This window comes from Salvelinus namaycush, chromosome 25 (genome assembly GCF_016432855.1).
Source record: "Salvelinus namaycush isolate Seneca chromosome 25, SaNama_1.0, whole genome shotgun sequence".
NCBI lineage: Eukaryota > Metazoa > Chordata > Actinopteri > Salmoniformes > Salmonidae > Salvelinus > Salvelinus namaycush.
In genome coordinates this window covers 6,969,749-6,994,666 of record NC_052331.1, presented here as the reverse complement: position 1 = coordinate 6,994,666, position 24,918 = coordinate 6,969,749, and the positions used below count along the sequence as shown (strand labels likewise).

The 24,918-nt window shown below is 43.6% G+C and overlaps 1 protein-coding gene across 1 annotated transcript; it reads right to left on the bottom strand.

The window, feature by feature from the left end:
* Positions 1-217: 217 nt before the first annotated feature.
* On the bottom strand, positions 218-2,363 carry LOC120020578 (leucine-rich repeat and immunoglobulin-like domain-containing nogo receptor-interacting protein 3). Its single transcript, XM_038964282.1, has 3 exons — positions 1,812-2,363; positions 954-1,697; positions 218-790 (listed from the first exon to the last, which is right to left on the bottom strand). Exons 1-3 carry the CDS (start codon positions 2,361-2,363, stop codon positions 218-220), a joined length of 1,869 nt encoding a protein of 622 aa, XP_038820210.1.
* Positions 2,364-24,918: the final 22,555 nt, after the last annotated feature.

Sequence of the window (24,918 nt, the reverse complement as noted above, 5' to 3'; positions counted from 1 at the left end):
AAATACACATTTGTACCACAAGCTGAATAAAACCAGTAAGAGCTGGTGAGATCAAGGTCATCATCAAATCGAATCTGGCCCTGCCATGTGTGAATACTGTATGGATTTAATTTAATTATAAAAAAAAAAATCTTTGCGAGTCAGCGGAATGTGTTTTGTCAAACACATTTCCGGGACATGCTTATGCCTCCCCCGTCTGGCCCTTGGCTGCGTTGTTTCATATCATCTTCATGTTGAATTTCCGGGCCCCTCCAGCACTACCCGTGGCCGCAGGCCCCTCGGCCTTCCGGAAAGGGGTCTCCACTGTGAAGTTGTTCTTGCGCTGGCCCCGCCCCCTGCTCCATGCGAACAACAACAGGAAACAGAAGAGCACCACGCCTAGGAAGGTGATGCAGCCCATAGCCGTGGAGACAAGGATGGTGGTCAGGTCCAGGGTGAACTTGAGGAAGACGCGCGTGCTGTTCAGGTTTGTGTCGTTGAAGAACTCGCCGCCGTACAGCGAGCGGTTGGCGAAGAAAGCCGACGCGGCATCCAGCGGTGCGCCCCGGACGGTGAGCATGGCAAAGTAGGTGTCGTTGCCGCCGGCGTTACTGGCGATGCACATATAGGTGCCACTGTCGGTGACCTGGGCATAGCGGATCTCTAGCGTCCCTCCTGGGAGGACAGTGATGCGGCCATTGCTCTTGGCTGTGATTATTCGGCGCTGAGGGGAGATCCACATGATGTTGGGGGCGGGCTCTCCCACGGCACTGCAGAGGAAACTCACTGGCTGGCCCTCACGAGCCGTCACCTTAGAGGAATGAATGAATGAATATATAAATGAATGAATGAATTAAGTATTAGGCACAAAAATGAAACAGGCAACAAAGCTGTAAGTACAACATATCAATGTGTACCTACACTGTAGTTACATTATGCTTACGTGTACAGCAAAGTGAGATAATAACTCTTACCTGTTGAAGTTTGCGGTTGCGTATCTTGGGCTTCTGGCATGTGAAGTAATCGAAGAGCGCTGAGTCGGTGAAGGTGCTAAGGCTATACCCCTGCACCTCCTCTGGCCCAGCGCACACGGGCACCCTGCCGTCAAAGTTGAGGGTCTTGCGTCTCTGCAGGATCCACAACAGACGGCAGTCACACAGCAGCGGGTTCCCGTCCACCCGCAGCGTCTCCAGACTGTTGACAGAGTGGAACGATCTCTCCTCCAGGGTCTGGAGTTCGTTGGAGGAGAAGTTGAGGACCCGGATCTGTCTGAGGCCTCCCAGGGAGTGGGGCTCCACTGTAGCTAGGCCCGTGTTCACCATAATCAGCTCCTTGAGCCTCAGCAGGTCCCTGAAGGCCCAGGGCTCCAGGGTGGTGATGGGGTTGAAGGACAGGTTGAGATGAGTGAGGTGGATCAGGTTCCTGAAGGAGGACGAGGGGACGGAGGTGATGTTGCTGTTAGTGATGGACAACCAGGACAGGTCCAGGCCCTGGAAGCTGAGCGGGGAGATGTACTCCAGATAGGGCCAGTTATCGATCTCCAGTCCCCGCAGGTTGTTAAGCTTGCGGAAGTTGTGGTCTTCTAGGGCGGCGATGCTGAGGTGCCGTAATCGCAGAGTGACCAGGCTGCGTAGGTAGGACAGTGTCTGGCCAGAGATGGACGTCAGATTGCAGTGCTCGATGGTCAGGTCCTCCAGCCCCAGCAGACCAGAAAAGGCCTTCAAATACAATCAGATTGAACATGATTAGATGTGAGTGCCAATTGTGGAAACATAATATAATCAATAAAAGGTTAGAGAAAGTACTTGGAAAACAGATGGATAACAGTTTACCTTATGAGAAATGTAGACCAGGTCGTTGTCTCCCACCTCCAGGTGTCTCAGACTCCTCAGGTCCTGGAAGGTGTAGTCCAACAGAATCACCATCTTGTTCTCACTCAGGTCCAGCGTGGTCAGGTTGCCCAGCTTGGCGAAGGCCCCCATGGGTACAAGCTTCAGCTGGTTCGCCCTCAGCCGTAACACCCGGAGGCTCTGCAGGTTGGCGAACGCGTTGGGCTCCAGCGTGGCAATGAGATTCTCACTCAAGTCCACTTCTTCAAGGTGTGGGTACGGTGCCAGGTCGCCCATTTCGACCCAGCGGAGCCGGTTCCGGCTGAGGTCCAGGAGGCGGGTTTCCGTAGGGACGCCCTCTGGGATGCCGGTGAGGCGCCGCCGTTGGCACGAGACTGACCGGATCTGGGCCGAGCACTCGCACCGCGGCGGGCATGCCTGGCAACTACCTGGCAGCAGGGATATAATGGTAACCAGCAGCAGGGCCGGCCCCCAGAGACTCACCCACCGCCACGGCGTCAGGGACCACACACCGGGGCCCAGGGAGCCAATCATGGTCTGACTTCTAGCCTATCACAGGCAGGGTCAGTGTACTACACACCTATAGGGAAAGGGAGACAGAGGGAGGAGAGGTTATTGAGAAAGCTTGGGAATAAAGAGTAGAGAAGTAGGGAGGAGAAAGGGAGAAAATGTGGGGGAGAAGGTAGATAAAGACAGAGAGAGGGAGGTTGAAGAAAGAGAGGGAAAGATGGAGAAAAATAGAAGGGAGAATTAAGGTAAGAAATTGAAGAGATGGGGAAGGGATAATGGAAAGTACAGACAGAAAAGAGTGTGGGTGAAGGGAGGAGAGGAAGACAGATGGACTAGTCTTTTAAAACACCTATCAACACATTTATGTTCATAAAAATTACATTCAGTGTCCTGGATAATCCATGCACCTTACTATACAACTGTCATTATGCCCCTGATAACCAGAGAGCTTAGACATCACAGCTACTTTACAAAGCATTAAACCACCACTGACACCATCACTTTATAGCACATTATTTCGTTTATGATAGTTAAAACACAGATGTAGGATCTTAATTGGATCACCGTTCAATACAGGAAATGTTAAACTTGTATTTGAGGTTTAAAAAGACTTATGAAGTTTGTAATTTCCAGACTTTCAGACTTGATTTTCCCTTATGAAAAATGTATCAACCCCTACAAAAATGTCCATTAATTATAATCCACATAATAATTCCCATTTCCTGTTGCTGCAGGATTATTTTCCTGCTGTAGCAAACTGGCTCAAATTAAGATCCTACATCTGTAGTGAGGATACTTGTTCATTTATCTATGAGTGTAGCAGTAGAACAAGGGCATTGGGAATCACGTGAGTGAGAAGCAGCCTGTGAATTCATGCCTGTTTCCTCCCCTTCTTTCCTCCTCGCTATGTGCTTTCTTCGTACCTCGACACACACTGAATTCATCACACACAACATACGATGCGATGCAAAGAGACAACAGGGTTAGCGTGGAAACATCCCCTGAAATGCCTGTAAAATCTGTGTGTATATGTGTGTCACAGTGACATGAACACAACCTTTTCTTCATACAAAGACACACATACACACACATTTTACAGACATTTCAGATAACGTTTTCAGGCAAACCTTGTTGTCTCATTGCCACTATGAGTCATTCTGTGGTAATGTGTGTGCAAGTGACTGTGAGTGTGTCTTTGAATGTGTCATTTTACTTTGAATAAATTAAAAAGGCATGTTGTTCTTCTCTCCACAAAAAAAGAAAAAAAGCTCATGCTTAAACGTTCCTTCAAGCAACCTGTCAAGTCGCCCACTCAATGTTGAGTGATTTGCCAGAGGACACCAGCCAAAAGGTTCAGAACGTTCAGTACTGCCCCAATACACACACACACACACACACACACACACACACACACACACACACACACACACACACACACACACACACACACACACACACACACACACACACACACACACACACACACACACACACACACACACACAACACACAAAGGTTCAGCAGTGATTGCACCGATTCTCATTTACATCAACAACCTACGGAAGAGCTACAGGGGATTAGGTTGCCAAAGTCAGTGACCTTGGTTGAACATTTTATAAAGAGGATGTGATGACAAGTTGGTGTTTTTATATTGGAACCAGGACCCAGACTTCACCAGGCCCCTGGCTTACAAACCTAGAGCTCCATCTCATTAGTCCTGTATCTCATTCCCTCCAGTGAAACACTAGAAGAGAGCTGAGATCAGCTCAACACAATTAGCACATCAGAGATAAATGGGAGCGGGATCGACACTGACACCTGTGGAACACCCTGTCAGGGATCAAAGATGAAACAGGTATAGTGCAGCCTGTTAACAGGAATTAAAGAGCCACACAAGAATCTTATTATAAGGAAACACTGAAGATTTTTTATTCTCTCTAAAATCTAAAGGCTGCTATTTTAAAAAGACCATGATTAAAGGATTGATGATGCAAAGTACTGGCTTCACTTAGCTGTTATTAGCGGTGAAACACCATGAAAAAAGCAGACATTAAAATAAATATCTTCTTTAGGATTGGTGGGTCCCCTGTGGGACGGTTGAGCTAACGTAGGCTAATACGATTAGCATGAGGTTGTAAGTAACAAGAACATTTCCCAGGACATAGACATATCTGATATTGGTAGAAAGCTTAAATTATTGTTAATCTAATGCACTGTCCAATTTACAGTAGCTATTACAGTGAAAGAATACCATGCTATTGTTTTAGGAGAGTGCACAGTTTTGAACATGAAAAGTTATTAATAAACAAATTAGGCACATTTGGGCAGTCTTGATACAAAATTTTGAACAGAAATGCAATCTTTCATTGGAACAGTCTGAAACTTTGCACATACACTGCTGCCATCTAGTGGCCAGAATCTAAATTGCACCTGGGCTGGAATAATACATTATGGCCTTTCTCTTGCATTTCAAAAATGATGGTACAACAAAAATACAAAAGAGGGTTGTTTTTTTCTTTGTATTATCTTTTACCAGATCTAATGTGTTATATTATCCTACATTCCTTTCACATTTCCATAAACTTCAAAGTGTTTACTTTCAAATGGTACCAAGAATATGCATATCCTTGCTTCAGGACCTGAGCTACAGGCAGTTAGATTTGGGTATGTCATTTTAGGCGAAAATTGGGAAAAAAAGGGGCCGATCCTTAAGAGGTCTGAGTCTGAGCTGCATTAAAAGTTGGGATCTTAAAGGGATAGTTCAGGATAATATCTTCCCCTATGAACTAGTGGACACCATTTTTATGTCTCTGTGTCCATTATGAAGGGAGTTGCTAACTAGTGTTAGCGCATTTGCTAATTAGCATTAACTAACATTAGTTAACATTGGCTCACAAAACTACCTCTAACTTCCTTCATACTAGACACAGAGACATACAAATGGTATCCACTAGTTCATCTGACTGAGGAAGTAAATAAAAATCCTGAATTATCCCTTTAAGATGAATGAGAAGGAGAGGGTGTTATAATATATTACACTGCATTTACTGGAGGGATGTTAAAAAGCACTCTGAAGATTGGTTGTGTTTCATGCAGAGCTAAACAGATTAATAATATATGTGCTAGTTTGTGTTTATCGGGCACCATTCAAGGGTTGAGTCACGGGGGCAAAGAGCCATCTTTCTGTCTGTCTCAAAGAGAAGAAAAATATTCCCTACTTGCATAGTTATTTCCTTAGGACTATTTATTTGCAGCTTTGATTGAACTTTGGGCAAGCAAAGTTCTCCCACATTTGGATGAGAGACAACGCTCACTGGAAATTGGGAAGGAATTGTTATGCCTATTTCTGTAAAATGATCACAAAAAAACTATCAAATTTGAGGCTTTCTACAAAATCCCAGCATAGGCGTATTTGATCTTCTGAAAATCGACAAACTTCAAACCCAATCAACATTCTCCTTAGATGAAGAGCAAATATGAGGTAGGATTACGAGGTTCATCTTCTATATGGTAATACTCTATACATTATGCTGTATATTCCTTCAGGTTCCTAGAGAGAATACACGGCATAACTGAAGCATGCATGAGAGCACCAGCTCTCTCCGTAGCCGATGTGAGCAAGACCTTTAAACAGGTCAACATTCACAAAGCCGTGGGGCCAGACAGATTACCAGGATGTGTACTCAAAGCACCCGGACCAACTGGCAAGTGTCTTCACTGACATTTAAACCTCTCTCTGACCGAGTCTGTAATACCTACATGTTTCAAACATACCACCATTGTCCCTGTGGCCAAGAAAGTAAAGGTAACCTGCCTAAATGATTACCGCCCCGTAGCACTCACGTCGGTAGCCATGAAGTGCTTTGAAAGGCTGGTAATGGCTCACTACAACACAATCATGCCAGAAACCCTAGACCCACTCCAATTCGCATACAGCCCCAACAGATCCACAGATGACGCAATCTCAATCACACTCCACACTGCCCTTTCCCACCTGGACAAAAGGAACACCTACTGTATGTGAGAATGCTGTTCATTGACTACTGCTCAGCGTTCAAAACCATAGTGCCAACAAAGCTCAGCACTAAGGACCCTGGGACTAAACACCTTCCTCTGCAACTGGATCCAGGACTTCTTGACGGGCCGCCCCCAGGTGGTAAGGGTAGGCAACAACACATCTGCCACTCTGATCCTCAACACTGGGGCCCCTCAGGAGTGCGCGCTTAGTCCCCTCCTGTACTCCCTGTTCACCCACGACTCCGTGGCCAAGCAAGACTCCAACACCATCATTAAGTATGCTGATGACACAACAGTGGTAGGCCTGAACACCGACAACGATGAGACAGCCTATAGGGAGGAGGTCAGAGACCTGGCAGTGTGGTGCCAGGACAACAACCTCTCCCTCAATGTGAGCAAGACAAAGGAGCTGATTGTTGACTATAGGAAAAGGTGGGCCGAATAGGCCACCCATTAACATCGACGGAGCTGAAGTGGAGCGGGTCGAGAGTTTCAAGTTCCTTGGTGTCCACATCACCAACGAACTATCATTGTCCAAACACACCAAGACAGTTGTGAAGAGACACCTTTTCCCCCTCATGAAAAGATTTGGCATAGGTCCCCAGATCCTCAAAAAGTTATACAGCTGCACCATCGAGAGCATCCTGAGCGGTTGCATCACCGCCTGGTATGGCAACTGCTCACCATCTGACCGTAAGGTGCTACAGAGGGTATTGCGTAAGACTCCAGTCACAGACTCCTGTCAAAGACTCCAGTCACCCAAATCATAGACTGTTCTTTCTGCTATCACACGGCTAGTCATCTCTCCTCCTTCCAGGCTTTTTCTTCTCTGGACTTTATATTGCGATTGGCAACTTTCATAAATTAGGTGCATTACCGCCACCGACCTAGTTAGTCTTTCAGTCACCTACGTGGGTATAACCAATGAGGAGATGGCACATGGGTACCTGCTTCTATAAACCAATGAGGAGATGGGAGAGGCAGGACTTGCAGTGCGATCTGCGTCACAAATAGAACTGACTTCTATTTGGCACGCGCAAGCAATGTGGGTGCAATAATTGAATAATATAGATTTCAAAATGTATTTTGCAATGCTCGGGCACGCGACGTGAGCGGTGTAGTCAGGGTATTAGTGTCAGGGTAGGCAAGAGGTCAAAACCGGGAGGACCAGAAACAACAGAGACTAGGAAAAACAGAAACTCGGAAAACCCGCTGGTAAGCTTGACAAGACAAGACAAACCGGCAACAGACAAACAGAGAACACAGGAATAAATACACTGGGGATAATAGGGAAGATGGGCGACACCTGGAGGTGGTGGAGACAAGCACAAAGACAGGTGAAACAACTACAGTGAATAAAAAATGTTGATGTAGGGCACACACACACACACACACACACACACACACACACACACACACACACACACACACACACACACACAAAGCCCCTGGTAAACCCACACAGATTGCTGCCTGCTCTCAATCTTAGCCTGAGGCCTATCTGGAAGAGGTCCCCGTCTCGATAGAGAGCTTGAATACACAACTAGATCTCAAGTTTAGAAAACCAGCCTCTCTCTTTCACACACACACACAGGCACACAGACACACAAACGTCCCCGCCCTGTCAAAACATAGCACAGCCAGACACCTCATATATCTGAAGGATCCTGCCTGTTTTATGATAGCTGGAAATTGAATTTTTGGGGGGAACGTGACAAATATAGCAACTTCTTCATGACACAACCTCTGCAGCAACAGATGAGCGATCCAAATACCCGGCCAAGCTTCCCTCTCACTTCATTGCAAACCAGCTTAACAAGACCACTGAACAACCATTCTCATAATTTATACCAGATTATGGGTGTGTATGTGTGTAAGTGTGTGTGTGCATGTGTGTCTGCATGTGTGTGTGTGTGCCTGTCTGTTAGTGTATGTGTGTATGTGCCCTTGCCTGGCTTCTCTGGCTGTTATTCAGTGTGATGGATGAGGTCTGTAGGTCTCCTCTCCCCTGTGTCATCCTACGGTTCACTGACTGAGTCACTGCATGAATGAGGACTGTGAACAGGGCCAAGGGCAGACCTCCCCCAGAGGCTCCAGTATACTCCATTCCATCACCTCCCCTTCTCCTCCCCTAGATCACTGCTCCGTTTGTGGGGTGAGTGATGGAGGCAGTGGGGCCTCTGTCTGTGATGGCTGGTCCTTTTATCCAACTAGCTCTCACAGTCTCATGTCTGAATTAGACATTCATCCATGTTTCTCAAATGTCAAATTTAGAAGTGTTTAAGGTGAAGTTTAGGCATTAACTCAGCATTTTTAAGGTTATGGTTAAGTTTAAGCATTAACTCCAAATTTTTAAGGTTATGGTTAAGTTTAGGCATTAACTTCGAAAGGTTATTAAAGGTTTGAGATAGGAAGTTTTTTTTTAGATTTTTGTTTTAAGCCTATCATTGGATTTGAACATGCAACCTTTGGCACCAGAGGCAGATGCTTAATACAAAATAATTTAGTTCCAATTTAAAAACAGTACTCTTCTATTCAGATGACCTCTTTATCTTGTATAACAACAACTAGTTATTCTCATTGGTGCTTATGCCCATCCACCATCCCTGCACACAACACCCTAGCAAAACCGAAACCTACTTGAACGTAACAGCGTTACGTGGCCGGTTTCCATGTGCTCTTCCGATGCCCTCAGACACGGATGGATGTTGAATACTGACTTGCATCACGGGTGACCTGGCTGGTTTATCAGATGTATCACTATCTGCTGTTGCAAACTATAAATACTGTAGATAAGTGTTGTCATTGCAGTTGGTATAGTGTTGTCTGTCTTGTTGATGTACTGTATGTGTTGTTACTGTTGTTGATTCATTGTTGTTAGTATACTCGTGTCATTAGCCTGTCCATCTGTAGGATACCTCAGGGCAGAAATACATGGCTCTGATAGAGAGGACAACTCTGTATCTACACAGGAGCTTCATTTTTGACTCCCATTCTCACAGACCAGACAGGTCTACAGCCCTGTTAACATGCATAATTAGTGCAGCCAGATGGCAGTAGAATATCATGATCTCCTAAAAATAACATTTGGAAATCACACATACGGAAATCGAATTCAAATCAAACCCAATCGAGCTACCAAACATTAATAACTAACTTTGTAAATTGAATATGCAGACAAGATTGTGAAAATATTGATGCGAAAACTACAGTTTCTGTCTGGCTCTCCTCATTACTAGGCTGTGGGTTGGTTTGAGAGCTGGTTTCACCACCTGCCTAGACACGCATGCACACACGCACGCACGCACACACACAAACACACACACACACACGCACACACGTGCACAGGCACAAACACACCGCCCAGCTGCGCCCCTCTGTTGGTCAGGGCAGCACACCAGCAGTACCCAAACTCACACAGTGTTGTGAATGTCACACCAGCCAGATGTAAAGACTACACCTGAGGGAGATGAGAAGGGGTAGAGGAGCAGAGCCACCACTAGTCCCCAAACACACAGAACAAACATGATCCCACACTTCACCCAACACTGGCCAGATGTCCACGCAATACCACTGGCAAATTTTATTCAATCTGTTCAGTGTTAACAGGCGATTACCGGCAACTGCATAGCATGTCATTACTTTTGTTTAGGAGATGTTGGAGGTGCAACTGCGTTGGAGCTGTCCAATCGGTTAGCGGCTGCTGTTGTGGTCATCTGTCCTTAAATCCCCCCCGCATTAGAAGTTCAGAACGAGAAAGTGTATCGAAAAATACAATATATAGACAATATATAGAAATAATGACACTCAATGAAAATAATGAAATGATATAATAAGGATTTATATCAGCCTTTTTGTCACAGATTCCAGTGTTTGAGCTTGTAACACGGCTGCATAGGATTTGTACTAATGCGACTCGGTGCATCCAATGGCAATGTCTGCGATAGGGATAACGCCGGGAGCTGCTTGTGGATTTGACAGCTCCGATGCAGGTCCACCTAAACAAAAGCTATAATATGCGGGTTAATGGTTAACTGATTGAATCTAGGCCTTTACCTTTGTTCATACAGGTTAGTTGGAATAAGATGAATACTAACTTGAGGGACCATGTCTATGTTCTCACAGCCCCATGTCCCTTCTGCCCTACGTTCACTCAGTTTTATCTTCTAAACCGGGGGTCGGCAACCCAAATGAGAGGAGCCATTTTAAAACTTCCGGTCACAAATGATTGAATATTTCAGTGGATTCTATGTCATATAATTTTACATATCTGAACCAATCATTATAAACAATTACTTCAGTAGATGCTGAAATATACAGTTGAAGTCGGAAGTTTACATTCACTTAGGTTGTAGTTAAAACTCGTTATTCATCCACTCCGCAAATGTCTTGTTAACAAACTATAGCTTTGGCAAGTCGGTTAGGACATCTACTTTGTGCATGAAACAAGTAATTTTTCAAACAATTGTTTACAGACAGATTATTTCACTTATAATTCACTGTATCACAATTCTAGTGGGTCAGAAGTTTACATACACTAAGTTGACTGTGCCTTTAAACAGCTTGGAAAATTCCAGAAAATTATGTCATGGCTTTAGAAGATTCTAAAGGCTAATTGACATAATTTGAGTAAATTGGAGGTGTACCTGTGGATGTATTTCAAGGCCTACCTTCAAACTCAGTGCCTCTTTGCTTGACATCATGGGAAAATCTAAAGAAATCAGCCAAGACTTCAGAAAAAAAATTGTAGACCTCCACAAGTCTGGTTCATCCTTGGGAGCAATTTCCAAACACCTGAAGGTACCACGTTCATCTGTACAAACAATAGTACGCAAGTATAAACACCATGGGACAGCGCAGCCGTCATACCGCTCAGGAAGGAGACGCGTTCTGCCTCCTAGAGATGGACGTACTTTGGTGCGAAAAGTGCAAATCAATCCCAGATCAACAGCAAAGGACCTTGTGAAGATGCTGGAGGAAACAGGTACAAAAGTATCTATATCCACAGTAAAACAAGTCCAATATTGACATAACCTGAAAGGCCGCTCAGCAAGGAACAAGCCACTGCTCCAAAACCGTCATAAAAAAGCCAGACTACGGTTTGCAACTGCACATGGGGACAAAGATTGTACTTTTTGGAGAAATGTCCTCTGGTCTGATGAAACAAAAATAGAACTGCTTGGCAATAATGAACATTGTTATGTTTGGAGGAAAAAGGGGGAGGCTTGCAAGCCAAAGAACACCATCCCAACCGTGAAGCACGGGGGTGGCAGCATCATGTTGTGGGGGTGCTTTGCTGCAGGAGGGACTGTTGCACTTCACAAAATAGATGGCATCATGAGGAAGGAAAATTATGTGGATATATTGAAGCAACATCTCAAGACATCAGTCAGGAAGTTAAAGCTTGGTTGCAAATGGGTCTTCCAAATGGACAATGACCCCAAGCATACTTCCAAAGTTGTGGCAAAATGGCTTAAGGACAACAAAGTCAAGGTATTGGAGTGGCCATCACAAAGCCCTGACCTCAACCCTCTAGAAAATGTGTGGGCAGAACTGAAAAAGTGTGTGCGAGCAAGGAGGCCTACAAACCTGACTCAGTTACACCAGCTCTGTCAGGAGGTATGAGCCAAAATTCACCCAACTTATCGTGGTACGCTTGTGGAAGGCTACCCGAAACGTTTGACCTAAGTTAAACAATTTAAAGGCAATGCTACCAAATACTAATTGAGTGTATTTAAACTTCTGACCCACTGAGAATGTGATGAAAGAAATAAAAGCTGAAATAATAATTCTCTCAACTATTATTCTGAAATTTCACATTCTTAAAATAAAGTGGTGATCCTAACTGACCTAAGACAGGGAATTTTTACTAGGATTAAATGTCAGGAATTGTGAAAAACTTTAAATGAATTTGGCTAAGGTGTATGTAAACTTCCTACTTCAACTGTATATATATATTTTTACATCTCAGAACATGCATTTGGGGCTGCTGTAATATTGACCAAAGGTCAAGGTCATATTGATTGAAAATATTCAGTAGGTCCCATACACATTTGTGTAGATTTTCTTCCTCATTGTTAGACATGGAGAGCCGAGGGAACATCAAATACATTTGTATTTGTCACATGCTTCGTAAACAACAGGTGTAGACTTAGACTGAAATGCTTACTTACGGGCCTTTCCCAACAAAGCAGAGAGAGAGAAAATAACAAAATAATATGACAGTAATAACTCATAATAATAAAAGTAATAATGGACACAATGAGTAACGATAACTTGGCTATATACATTGGGTACCAGTACCGAGTCCATGTTGCAGGGGTACGAAGTAATTGAGGTAGATCGGTACGTATGGGCGGCAGGTAGCCTAGCGGTTAAGAGCGTTGGACCAGTGACCGAAAAGTTGCTGTTTTGAATCCCCGAGCTGACTAGGTGAAAAATCTGCCGATGTGCCATTGAGCAAGGCACTTAACCCTAGTTGCTCTGGATAAGGGAGTCTGCTAAATTACTCAAATTTAAATGTAACTAGGAATAAAGTGACTAGCCAACAGGATAGATAATATAGACAACAGTAACAGCATATGTGATGAGTCAAAAAAGTTCACGTAAAAAGGGTTAACGCAGATAGTTTAGTGGCTTGGGTGTAGAAGCTTTTCAGAGTCATAGGGCTGAAGGAACATAGGTCAAACCCCCTTTTAGGATATCAACATGATCATTTTGAGAGACCTGCAAGAAGCTAGTAGTTGTCAGCATACAAAGCACAGGGTTCATCCTGAGCATGTATGAACTGTTTTTTTAGCTCTGTCTGTGTGTCCACAAATACATACGTCTGTCTGACTCTGTCTGTCTGTTTCCATCCCTGTGCTGGTATCAGGTAGTTTGTGTGTGTGTGTAAATAGGTCAGACGTGTCGACTGGCACGGCTGGTATATGGGCCGTAGAGCATGGTCCTCCCTAAAGCCCAGCCTCTCTCTCCATAAGCCCTGCCTGGGTTTAGAGACAGCAGCCTGCTCAACCATCCACAAATACACAACTACACAGTAAACATTTACTATCGCTAGAAACAGGGATAAACACACACACACACACATGCTTTATAAGCCTCGTAAACCTTCTCACACAAACCCAATTTAGTAGCAGTCAGGCGAGCGCAGTCATCCAGTCAGCAGGATATTCGGAGAGCTTCTACATTTCTTGTCACGAACTTGACAAGTCTTGACTTTCCCGGGGAAAGCTGACATAGTGCTTTCCATAGCTAAGTACCAGTAAGTCCCATAGTCAATCCATGCTTAGTTTGCCCATTTTAAGCCCAAGCCAAGCGTAGCACAGGGCTTAGCATCACATTCCCATTGCTTTACTGTGGCAGTCCCACGGCCTCAATATGAGGTCACATAGAGAGAGAGTGAGAGAGAGAGAGAGAAGGAAGGAAGGAAGGAAATGGAGAGAGAGGAAGAGATTTCGGTAAAAGCCGGAAAATATAAACTATGACCAAGACAGACACGAGTCCTCACATGAGCCTCGGCTCATTACAGAAACAAACACATTAACGAATCACAATAACAACCATAAATAAGAGTCAGAGAGACAGGTTACCCTAATGGTGATTCATATGTCCAAAGTTTTAGTCAAACGTTCTGACGAGGGCCATAGGATAATGTCTTCCTGCTAAATAAATCAATACAAATATCAGTTTTCAAAATAAATATCTCGGGCCTCCCGGGTGGCGCAGTGGTCTAGGGCACTGCATCGCAGTGCTAACTGCGCCACCAGAGTCTCTGGGTTCGCGCCCAGGCTCTGTCGCAGCTGGCCGCGACCGGGAGGTCCGTGGGGCGACGCACAATTGGCATAGCGTCGTCCGGGTTAGGGAGGGTTTGGCCGGTAGGGATATCCTTGTCTCATCGCGCTCCAGCGACTCCTGTGGCGGGCCGGGCGCAGTGCGCGCTAACCAAGGGGGCCAGGTACACGGTGTTTCCTCCGACACATTGGTGCGGCTGGCTTCTGGGTTGGAGGCGCGCTGTGTTAAGAAGCAGTGCGGCTTGGTTGGGTTGTGCTTCGGAGGACGCATGGCTTTCAACCTTCGTCTCTCCCGAGCCCGTACGGGAGTTGTAGCGATGAGACAAGATAGTAATTACTAGCGATTGGATACCATGAAAATTGGGGAGAAAATGGGATAAAAAATAAATAAAATAAAATAAAATATCGCCATCTCTTAAACTTGGCCAGAAAGCCTATGATAAGATTTGTCACAGTCAAAGTTTATGTGCATTGCATTTTGGGAGATTTCTATCTATATTTGATTGAAGAGTGCCTGTATCTTGAAAATGAATTACTGCATATCGATCCAAGGAAGGTATCCAAAAGCTGTCATTGACATTATGAAGTTGACAGGCCAAATTTTCTGGCTTGAATGCCGACCAGCATTGTGTTTTGGGAAAGGGGTGTGGAGAAGAGAGCCAAGTTGTCAGGTGGCATGCTGTTAGCTATAAGTGGACCTCTGCTGCTCACTTTGGGCTGGCCACAAACGTGTCCAGCAGACACGCACACACGCAATCACGCTAGCACGCACACTCACACACACACACGAGCGCACACACACACACAAACACATACCGCATGCAGGCACCCACACATAGACATGGACACACACTGCAAGGTAATAGCATCCCTCCATGGCAGGCACCACTGTTTATGACGTCAGGTGCAACCGATGAATATGGGGCACATTCTGTATGCTCTCCATGTCAAACAATGAGTGAGAGCGAAAGAGTGTGTGAGCGGCAGAGGTAGAGAGAGAGAGATGAAGCGTTGAAAGACAGAAAGAGAGAGATGGGAAATTGAGAGAGGTGAGAGAGAGAAATGTAAGGAATAAAGGCCACCGGGAAATTCTTATGTGCTGATGACACAAACCTCTCTGAATGGAGATGATATGTGAAGGACAGTCTCTCTTTCTCTCGCTCTCTCTCTCTCTCGCTCGCTCTCTCTCTCACCGTTCAAAAGTTTGGGGTCACTTACAAATGTCCTTGTTTTTGAAAGAAAAGCCAAAAAAATTGTCCATTAAAATAACATCAAATTGATCAGAAATACAGTGTTGACATTGCTAGTTAATGTTGTAAATGACTATTGTAGCTGGCCAAATCCAGCTAAAATAGTCATTTACAACATTAACAATGTCCACACTGTATTTCTGATCAATTTGATGTTATTTTAATGGACAGAAAATGTGCTTTTCTTTCAAAAACAAGGACATTTCTAAGTGACCCCAAACTTTTGACCGGTAGTGTTTATCTGTCTCTCCCTCTCTCATCACATCTTAGATAAGCAAGCATACCACTGATAGTACAAGGAGCTCTTTTTTAAAAGCCTGCAAATCGCACTGGAACTAGACATCAGCTAGGATGTCTGACACATCAGGTACAACTCCTGACATCCACAAAAGAGCAGAAAACAACAGTCAAAAAAAATATATATTTTATATATATATGTAGTTTCCTGATTCTTATATCTCTCAGATATAGGACCGATACTTTAAAACACAGTTTAAAACAAAATTTCTTTTGAGTTATTGTTTCTCTATGTATGAATCTGTTATTCAATCCATTTCTATGGGCTAATTGCAGTAAGGCTTAGACTTTTAACCTTTCCACGCGTGAGTTCCAAACTGTCGCCCCCAGCCTGAGTTTTTTTGGGGGGTGATGTCAGAATGTTCTGTTCCAAAATGTGATCGTTACGCAGCAGGACAGTGAACCCACGCTGCCCTCAAACCAAGGCACGCTGTCTGCTAGTTATCTATAGGCTACGTTACAACTTGACAATTTCAAATTATTTGAATTGAGCGTGTTCCGCCTCCTCATTAATTCACATAAGGAGTAACCCATTTCACTGTTGCGGACAATTTATGTTTGTGGCTTTACTGAGCCGGACAAGCATCTCTCTGATGAGAGCCCAAGCTCTTCCCCCGTGTTTCCCCAGATCAAGTATGCAGACATTTGCGCATCTCTAGTCAGAACGGGCTTTTCACAAACTTTTCCCCCCTGGCACATTTTCTGGCTGACTCTCGCATTGCCTTCATTTTTGTTTTCCTTACAAATAATAACTTTGGACACGTGTGTGTTCCTATCAAAGTAAATGCCTGATTTTCTGTATATTGTGTTGTCGTTTCTACAGTAGCACACATGGTTTCCATGTGTTTGATGTTGTTCCATTCACTCCGTTCCAGTCAATATTATGAGCCGTCCTCCCCTCAGTAGCCTCCATTGGTGTGTTTGTGCACATGCGTGTTTATGTGTGTGTGTGTGTGTGTGTGTGTGTGTGTGTGTGTGTGTGTGTGTGTGTGTGTGTGTGTGTGTGTGTGTGTGTGTGTGTGTGTGTGTGTGTGTGTGTGTGTGAGAGAGAGTGTGTGTACGTGCATGTGTGGATTGTGGTGTTAAGCATAAAAGTTGCAATTTATTATTCAATACAGCACTCTAAGGGGAGTACACAGCCCGAGACAAAAAGGAACTAAGTGAGTCTTTGTGTGTCCCACTGTGTGTGTGTTTGTGTGTGTCCCTCTCCCCTTGTGTTGTAACAAGCCTAGAGACAGAGTGGAGCTCACCCTGTCCCATAACTCTCAGTAATAAGTCTGCTACCAAGAGAAAACAAAGAAACGATCAGCTCCTAGGTGTGTGTTCCTTCACCCTCCCAGTTTAATCAACCCCTATTAATATGAACGGGACCTTCCATTTCTCATTGTGCTATCAATGTCTCTCTGCGAGCGTCTCGGCACACCCATTCCTCACTCAGTTATCTCACACACACACGGACACACACACACTCACATTTTGGAGGTGTGCACAGTGGATCACCCCATTGGTTTGGACCCCGCCCCTTGCTCACTTTTTTAAAAATATTGGCATCCTCTTCCTGTTGGTGATGAGCTTGAAGGGAACAATAGTGTTGAATGCTGAACTGTAGTCAAAGAACAGCATTCTCACATAGGTGTTCCTATTACCCAGGTGTGTTTGGGCCATATGAATTGCGATGGAAATAGCATATTCCGTGGATCTATTGGAGGGGTAGGCAAATTGCAGTGGGTCCAGTGTGTCCGGCATTCGGGTCTTGATGTGGGCCATGACCAGCCTCTCGAAGAACTTTATGATGACTGGGTGATAGTCATTTAGGCTTGTCACCTTGGTTTTCTTGGGAACTGGGATGATGGTGGTCTCCTTGAAACAAGTGTGACAGGGACAGGTTGAAGATATCCGAGAAGACGCCTACCAGCTGGTCAGTGCACACTCTGAGGACACGGCCAGGGATGCCATCTGGACCCACGGCTTTGTAAGTATTCACTCTCTTAAGAGTTTTCCTGACGTCAGCCTCGGAGAGCGAATGTACCTGGTCGTCAGGATCAGCTAGAGCCCTCCTGGAAGGCTCGGTGGTGTCTGCCTCGACGCGAGCATAGAATGCATTAAGCTGGTCTCTGAGGGAGGCTTCGGTGGGCACCACACAGCTGGATTTGCCTTTGTAGTCCAAGGATAGCCTGTAGTCCTGGCCACATGCGTCGCTAGTCTGAGTTATCAAACAGTGATTCAAATTTCAGGCTATATTGTCTTTATGCCTCCCGAATGGATTTGCGAAGCTCGTACCTGTTTGCCTTGTAAGCATCGTGCGCAACTGACTCATTAAGGTTCGTTTGGCTGACATTGAATGCTGCAGTACGGGCTCTTAGCATGGCAAGGATTTCTCTGTTCATCCAGAGTTTTTAGTTGGGGTATGTCCAGATTGTTATTGTGGGTACAAAGTACAACAGAATCAACACATTTCCTGATAATTCCTGTGACTGACGATGAACAATATATTCCTCAGTGTTGATGGATGTATCCTGGGTGGATGAGTCTTTGAACATTTTCCAACCAGTATTCTCAAAACAATCCTGCCGCATTGAGTCCGCCTCATCCGTCCAGCACCTCACTATTCTCTGTTCTGGTGAATCCCTCTTGGGTTGCTGCTTGTAGGTGGGGAGTAGGAACAAAGAAAGACGTGATCTGATTGGCCAAAGTGGGGGCGGAGATTATTTTGTATGCATGACATATGTTTTTGTACACGTGGTCTAGCACGTTGTTGCCTCTCGTGGGGCAGGAGACATGTTGGTGATATTTTGGGATAATTTGTTTTGATCTTGCTTGGTTAAAATCTCCTGTGATGATAAATGCTGCATCGGGGAGAAAGGATTCTTGCTGGCTAAAATGGTCTTGTACAGTTTGCCGAGTGCCGCCGTTGTGTTAGCTTGTGGCGGTATGTAAACAGAAAACAGTGGTGATAATAACAGAAGTGAATTCCCTCTGCAAATAGTGGGGTCTTCCTCCCAAGGCACTTAACTTCTTGTCAATATGGGGGCGCTGTTTCCCCATTGGGAAAAATAGTGCCCAAATTAAACTGCCTCGTACTCAATTCTTGCTCGTACAATATGCATATTATTATTACTATTGGATAGAAAACACTCTCTAGTTTCTAAAACCGTTTGAATTATGTCTGTGAGTGAAACAGAACTGGACTTGAGCAATTTTTGAGCAATTTTCCTATGAGGATTTGAAAATGCTGAAATCTGCTCGCTGTTCCCAGAACAGTTTATTAATTTGCCTGTCCTCTATTGGTTGAGATGCACTGCATACGCCTTCCCCTGGGTGTCAGCGAATAGAGGGACTTGAAATGGAGTCTCTAGGCAGATCTGAAAGTTTATAAATTGCTTGGAAACGAGGTGTCCCCTCTTTTGACTCTTCGCTCTGACGCAGGGAGGATCTTGGCATGTCGTGCTAGAAGCTCCTGTTTTAGCTCTTAGATATATCCGGCTCTGTTTTTATTCGATATAGGTGTTAAAGACATCATAATGTTGTTATTTTAAACCGAGTTATATCAGTTTATGTCAGTATATTGCGATTTTCGGGTATTTCATTTTCTGGCGTTCTAGGGGGTTGGGTATCTCTCTCTCTCATGCTATTGTTTACTGCTAATTGCAACGTGGAAGAGGACGTTCTCCAACCTAGCAACGATTGTTCTGGAGAAAGGACACCTTGCCCAAGATTCTGATGGAAGCTCAGCAAATAGTAAGCAGTCTTTATGCTGTTAATTCGTACTTATGTTGACAAATGTCAAATAATAATTCCGCCATGAATTATGGTGCGGTCTCGCTTTAGCGCACGCTGTATGCTTGAAGTAACGTTAATTTAAAAAATGTAACCCAGCGATTGCATTAAGAACTAATTTGTCTTTCAATTGCTGTCCAACCTATATTTTTTTAGTCAAGTTTATGAATAGTTTTCGATTAGAATAGGTGCCTCTCCAAGATGGCGCCGGACAGATTGCTTGAGGTTTTGGACACTATTCTCATTGTATAAGCACGATCTGTGCCGCTAAATATGCACATTTTCGAACAAACTCTATATGCATTGTGTAATATGATGTTATAGGACTGTCATCTGAAGAATTCTGAGAAGGTTAGTGAAAAAATTAATATATTTTGGTGGTTTATACGTTATCGCTATTTTTGCCTTGAATCAATGCTGTTGTGATGTTTGCTATTGTGGTAAGCTAATATAACGCTATATTGTGTTTTCGCTGTAAAACACTTAGAAAATCTGAAATATTGTCTGGATTCACAAGATCTGTGTCTTTCATCTGCTGTACGCTGTGTATTTTTAAGAAATGTTTTATGATGAGTAATTAGCTAATACACGATGGTCTCTGTAGTTATTCTAGTCGCTTTGGTGAGAGTTGTGATAGTGGCTGCAATGGTAAACTATGATTTATACCTGAAATATGCAAATTTTTCTAACAAAACATATGCTATACAATAAATATGTTATCAGTCATCTGATGAAGTTGTTTCTTGGTTAGTGGCTATTTATATCTTTATTTGGTCGAATTTGTGATAGCTACTGATGGAGTAAAAAAATGGTGGAGTAAAGAAGTGGTGTCTTTTGCTAACGTGGTTAGCTAATAGATTTACATATTGTGTCTTCCCTGTAAAACATTTTAAAAATCGGAAATGATGGCTGAATTCACAAGATGTGTATCTTTCATTTGGTGTCTTGGACTTGTGATTTCATGAACATTTTATTATATGATATCCCTGTGGCTTTAGGCTAGGCTATGCTAGTCAGCTTTTTTGATGGGGGTGCTCCCGGATCCGGGTTTGTGAGGCGTTAGAGGTTAAAGTATTCACACCCATTTAGTTTTTCCACATTTTGTTACAGCCTGAAATTAAAATGGATTAAATGTATAACAATTTGGGTCACTGGCCTACACACAATACCCAACACTATCCAAGTTGAATGATGTTTTTCTTTTTTTTTAGGAGATAGGAGAAAACTGAGGATGGATCAACAACATTGTAGTTACTCCACAATACTAACCTAATTGACAGAGTGAAAAGAAGGAAGTCTGTACAGAAGAGAAAATATTCCAAACCATGCATCCTGTTTGCAACAGATCACTAAAGTAATACTGCAAAAAATGTGTCAAAGCAATTCATATTTTGTCCTGAATACAGAGTCTTATGTTTGGGGAAAATCCAATACAACACCTTATTTTTAAGCATAGTGGTGGCTGCATCATTTTATGGGTATGTTTGTCATCGTTAAGGACTGTGGAGTTTTTCTTGATAAAAAAGAAACGTAATGGAGTTAAGCACAGGCAAAATACTAGAGGAAAACCTGGTTAAGTCTGCTTTCCACCAGACACTGGGAGCTGAATCCACCGTTCAGCAGGACAATAACCTAAACCTAAAACAAAATAACCTAAAACAAAATAACCTAAAGACCAAATCTACACTGGAGTGGCTTGCCAAGAAGACAGTGAATGTTCCTGAGTGGCCAAGTTACAGTTTTGCCCTAAATCTACTTGAAAATCTATGGCAAGACCTGAAAATGGTTGTTTAGCAATGATCAACAACCAATTTGACAGAGCTTTAAGAATTTAGAAAAGATAAATGTGCAAATATTGTACAATCCAGGTGTGCAACGCTCTTAGAGACTTAGCCAGTAGAGACTCAGAGCTGTTGTCGCATCCAAAGGCGCTTTGACAAAGTATTGACTCAGGGGTGTGGATACTTACGTAAAGGATGATATCTCTGTATTTCATTTTTTTTTTTCATACATTTCGTCATTACAGGGTATTGTGTGTAGATGGGTGAGACAAAATATCCATTTAATCAATTTTGAATTCAGGCTGTAAGACAACCAATATATCAAGGGGTATGAATACTTTCTGAAGGCACTGTATATTATTGTTTACTAGATGTTGTCCTATGACCATTGACTATTAACTATTCTGTAACCACTCACTTTTCAATCAGGGTTGATCGGAAAATGCTTTGTTCAAAATAAGACATTGTATCATTGCATCTTTGTACTCCCTGACAAAGGGCATGCAGCCGAAACACGCCAGAGCTTTTAAATCTTGGTTCCATTGACAAATAAAGGCATTTTAATTCATTATATGAAAAATGCCTTCGTCCTCCTTTCTTTTTGGTGACCAATTTACCCCTTTTACCAAAGACCACTACAAAGACCACTACAAAGACCACTACAAAGACCACTACAAAGACCACTACTAATGTGTCCCCTAGCTGTGCCTTCCTTCTTTTATTCCATGTCTCATGGATAACGTTGTCTCAGAATCAGATAGGAACCTTTTCACAACATTCCCTAATGGACATCAAAATACCTTATTATAACGTTATACTGTGCCCAAACCCGGGACCTGTACTGAACGTCCTCTGATGGTCCTGAAGTTAAAGTCATGTTTTAATGTTCCTAGAACGTTCTCAGAACGTCAGTGGGACCTAATGGGAATGTCCCCACATGTCCGTAGGATGTCCCCTGTTTGCTGGGCAAGCACAGCCAAACAGCTATAGCTGCTGTAATTGTTATTGTCGCATATGGATGCACAATGAATCTACTGTATCCATAAAAACACACACAGATGGTGGTCCAGGAGGAGATAGGGAGGTGATGAGTAAGAGAAAAGGTTGGAGGTGGGTGATTCATGACATGATTCAGCCTTACTTCCCCCTCTCTACTGCCCCAGATGTTATGCTAATGTGATGATGCACTCATACACACACACACGCACGCACGTACATGCACACACAGAAACAGACACTAATAATTCTAATGAAGGATGGGTTGTTGATGAGTATGATTGGTTAACAGACCTCATCATGCTCTGTCACAGCCGTAGGGATGCTTGTTCTGGACTCACTGGGGATCCAGTAGTCTGAAGTGTGGCTATCTGTCCTTGTCTTGGGCTGTTAGTTCCCATCCTTTCACAGGACAGGAATTTCTGAAACAGGGTGCATCTCAAAAGCCTAAACTCACCTCTCCTTGTCTCCTTTCCTCCATTTGAACTGACTGGGCAGCCATATTGCTTAAACTTGCCTGTCTCGTCAGATCAGTGCAGATGAAGGAGATGAGACAAGGAGACAAGGCCACTTTACACTATTGAGATCTACCCCTGTGCTGAGTACACTCATAAGTGTAGACTCATAAGTCCATAGCTGCAGTCAGTGGGGCTACAAGAAGATCATGCTGTGGAACGTGTCCCTTAAGAGCAGGGCTGGAGATAACGCCTGTAGAACGGAACATTTAATTAGCTTTGGCTAAGCTAATGACTTAGACACCTTGCAGTGATGTGACCTGCTTTTCTCTATGACTCACACACACATACTGTATATATGCACACTGCCAGGCACACACATGGGTCCCCAAACACGCAAAGGCACACACACACACACACACACACACACACACACACACACACACACACACACACACACACACACACACACACACACACACACACACACACACACACACACACACACACACACATTATACATTTGAGGTAAAATGGGAAAAATGTTGGGAAAAATGGATTTTCCCAACATTGCAGCTTTGGGACACCGGGTACAGTGTAAACAACAAGACTCACCATGCAGCCACTAAGTGCTTGAACATTGTTTTTGCTGAGCTGTTGAATAAAGTAACACTCTGCTACTTCTGTGCCTGTCAACAAAACAAAGAAACTCCTCAACATTCCTCCGAGATGACACACTTATGCGAATCACACAGCTGATCAGCTCTCATATGACACACACATGTGTAATTCCATACATTCTATTTCTACACTGTGACATCCCTTTTTACCCTCCTCCAGTGCCTAAAGCAGTCACGTGATTGGGTTCAAAGGTCAAGTCTGTGCTCTTTTACTGTAAATCCCCAGTCGCTGGGAAGTTTCCACCGGTCAGTGGGCAGACAAGGGAGATTGTTGGGGCTAAATGGGGAAGGGACTGGTATACATGATGACCAGAGCTATGTCTTTCTGGCTTCCTTCCTTGTGGCTTCCATTAAGAACAGAGAGCCATGGCATGCCATCATTTAGGACATTGTGCTGCCATAAGTAAGTGAGCAAGTCTTTCTGGGTGAGATGAAGAAATCTCTGTGATTAGTAGATTGGCATTGTGCCCGCAAGTACACAGATAACAGACTTACAAGCCACTTACTCTTGTGTGTGTTTGTGGGTGTTAGTGTGTGTTTGTGTATGTGTGTGAGTGTGTGTGTGTGTTTGAGTGTTTGCGTGGTGTTGTATGTGTGTGTGTTTTTGTGTCGTGATTCAGTCATTTATTCTGGCATGCGATTGTTTGTGCTAAATTCTGATTAGCTAGTGAGAGTAGAGGTTATTTAGACTCTTAATACAATTAGGAAGACAGAGAATGAGAAAGAGAGATACAGAGAGAGAGAGAGAGAGAGACAGATACAGAGACAGAGACAGAGACAGAGACAGAGACAGAGACAGAGACAGAGAGAGAGAGAGAGAGAGAGAGAGAGAGAGAGAGAGAGAGAGAGAGAAAACCCCGAAAAACTCTGACGTAACCCTGAAGTTAGGCAACACTTTTTAATGACTGTACAGTAGTCTATACTTAATAAAGCATTTATAATTGATTAGTAAATAGTTTTTTCATCACTTATTAATCATTACTTTATTCATAAGATGTTTAATATAGGTCCTTTTTGTGTGGCCTCATCTAAAGTGTGGGCTAATTATACTTTATTCATGTTTTGAGTGACCAGTGTAATTTTTCACAAAAAGATAGACATGCCATTGGTAGACATTCCAGCAGTACCTGATGCTCCTTTAGGTCTGAAAATAACATATCAATGGTAAAAGAATAAGCACACAACACAGGACGTTTAAGGAAATATACAGGATATATATACATACATTTTATTCACAAAAACAACTGTTGCAAGGACATGTTGAAGAGTTCTAATGTGAATGTGCTGCTGATGTTGTCAACCTTGCAATATCGAATGAATCATTAATTAGTGAGGTATAGCCTGCGCTACACACAACAGCTGGCCGGACCGCAAAGTTTTTCTCTAGTGGATTTTTCATTACTACTGATATGTGATGTATAAATGTTACATGTATGATTTGCAGGTATACATATTACATGTATAACCCCTAAATGCTTCCAGTGTGTCAGTCTTTGAACTATTTTCACACATGGCTTTGCATGGCAAAATGGA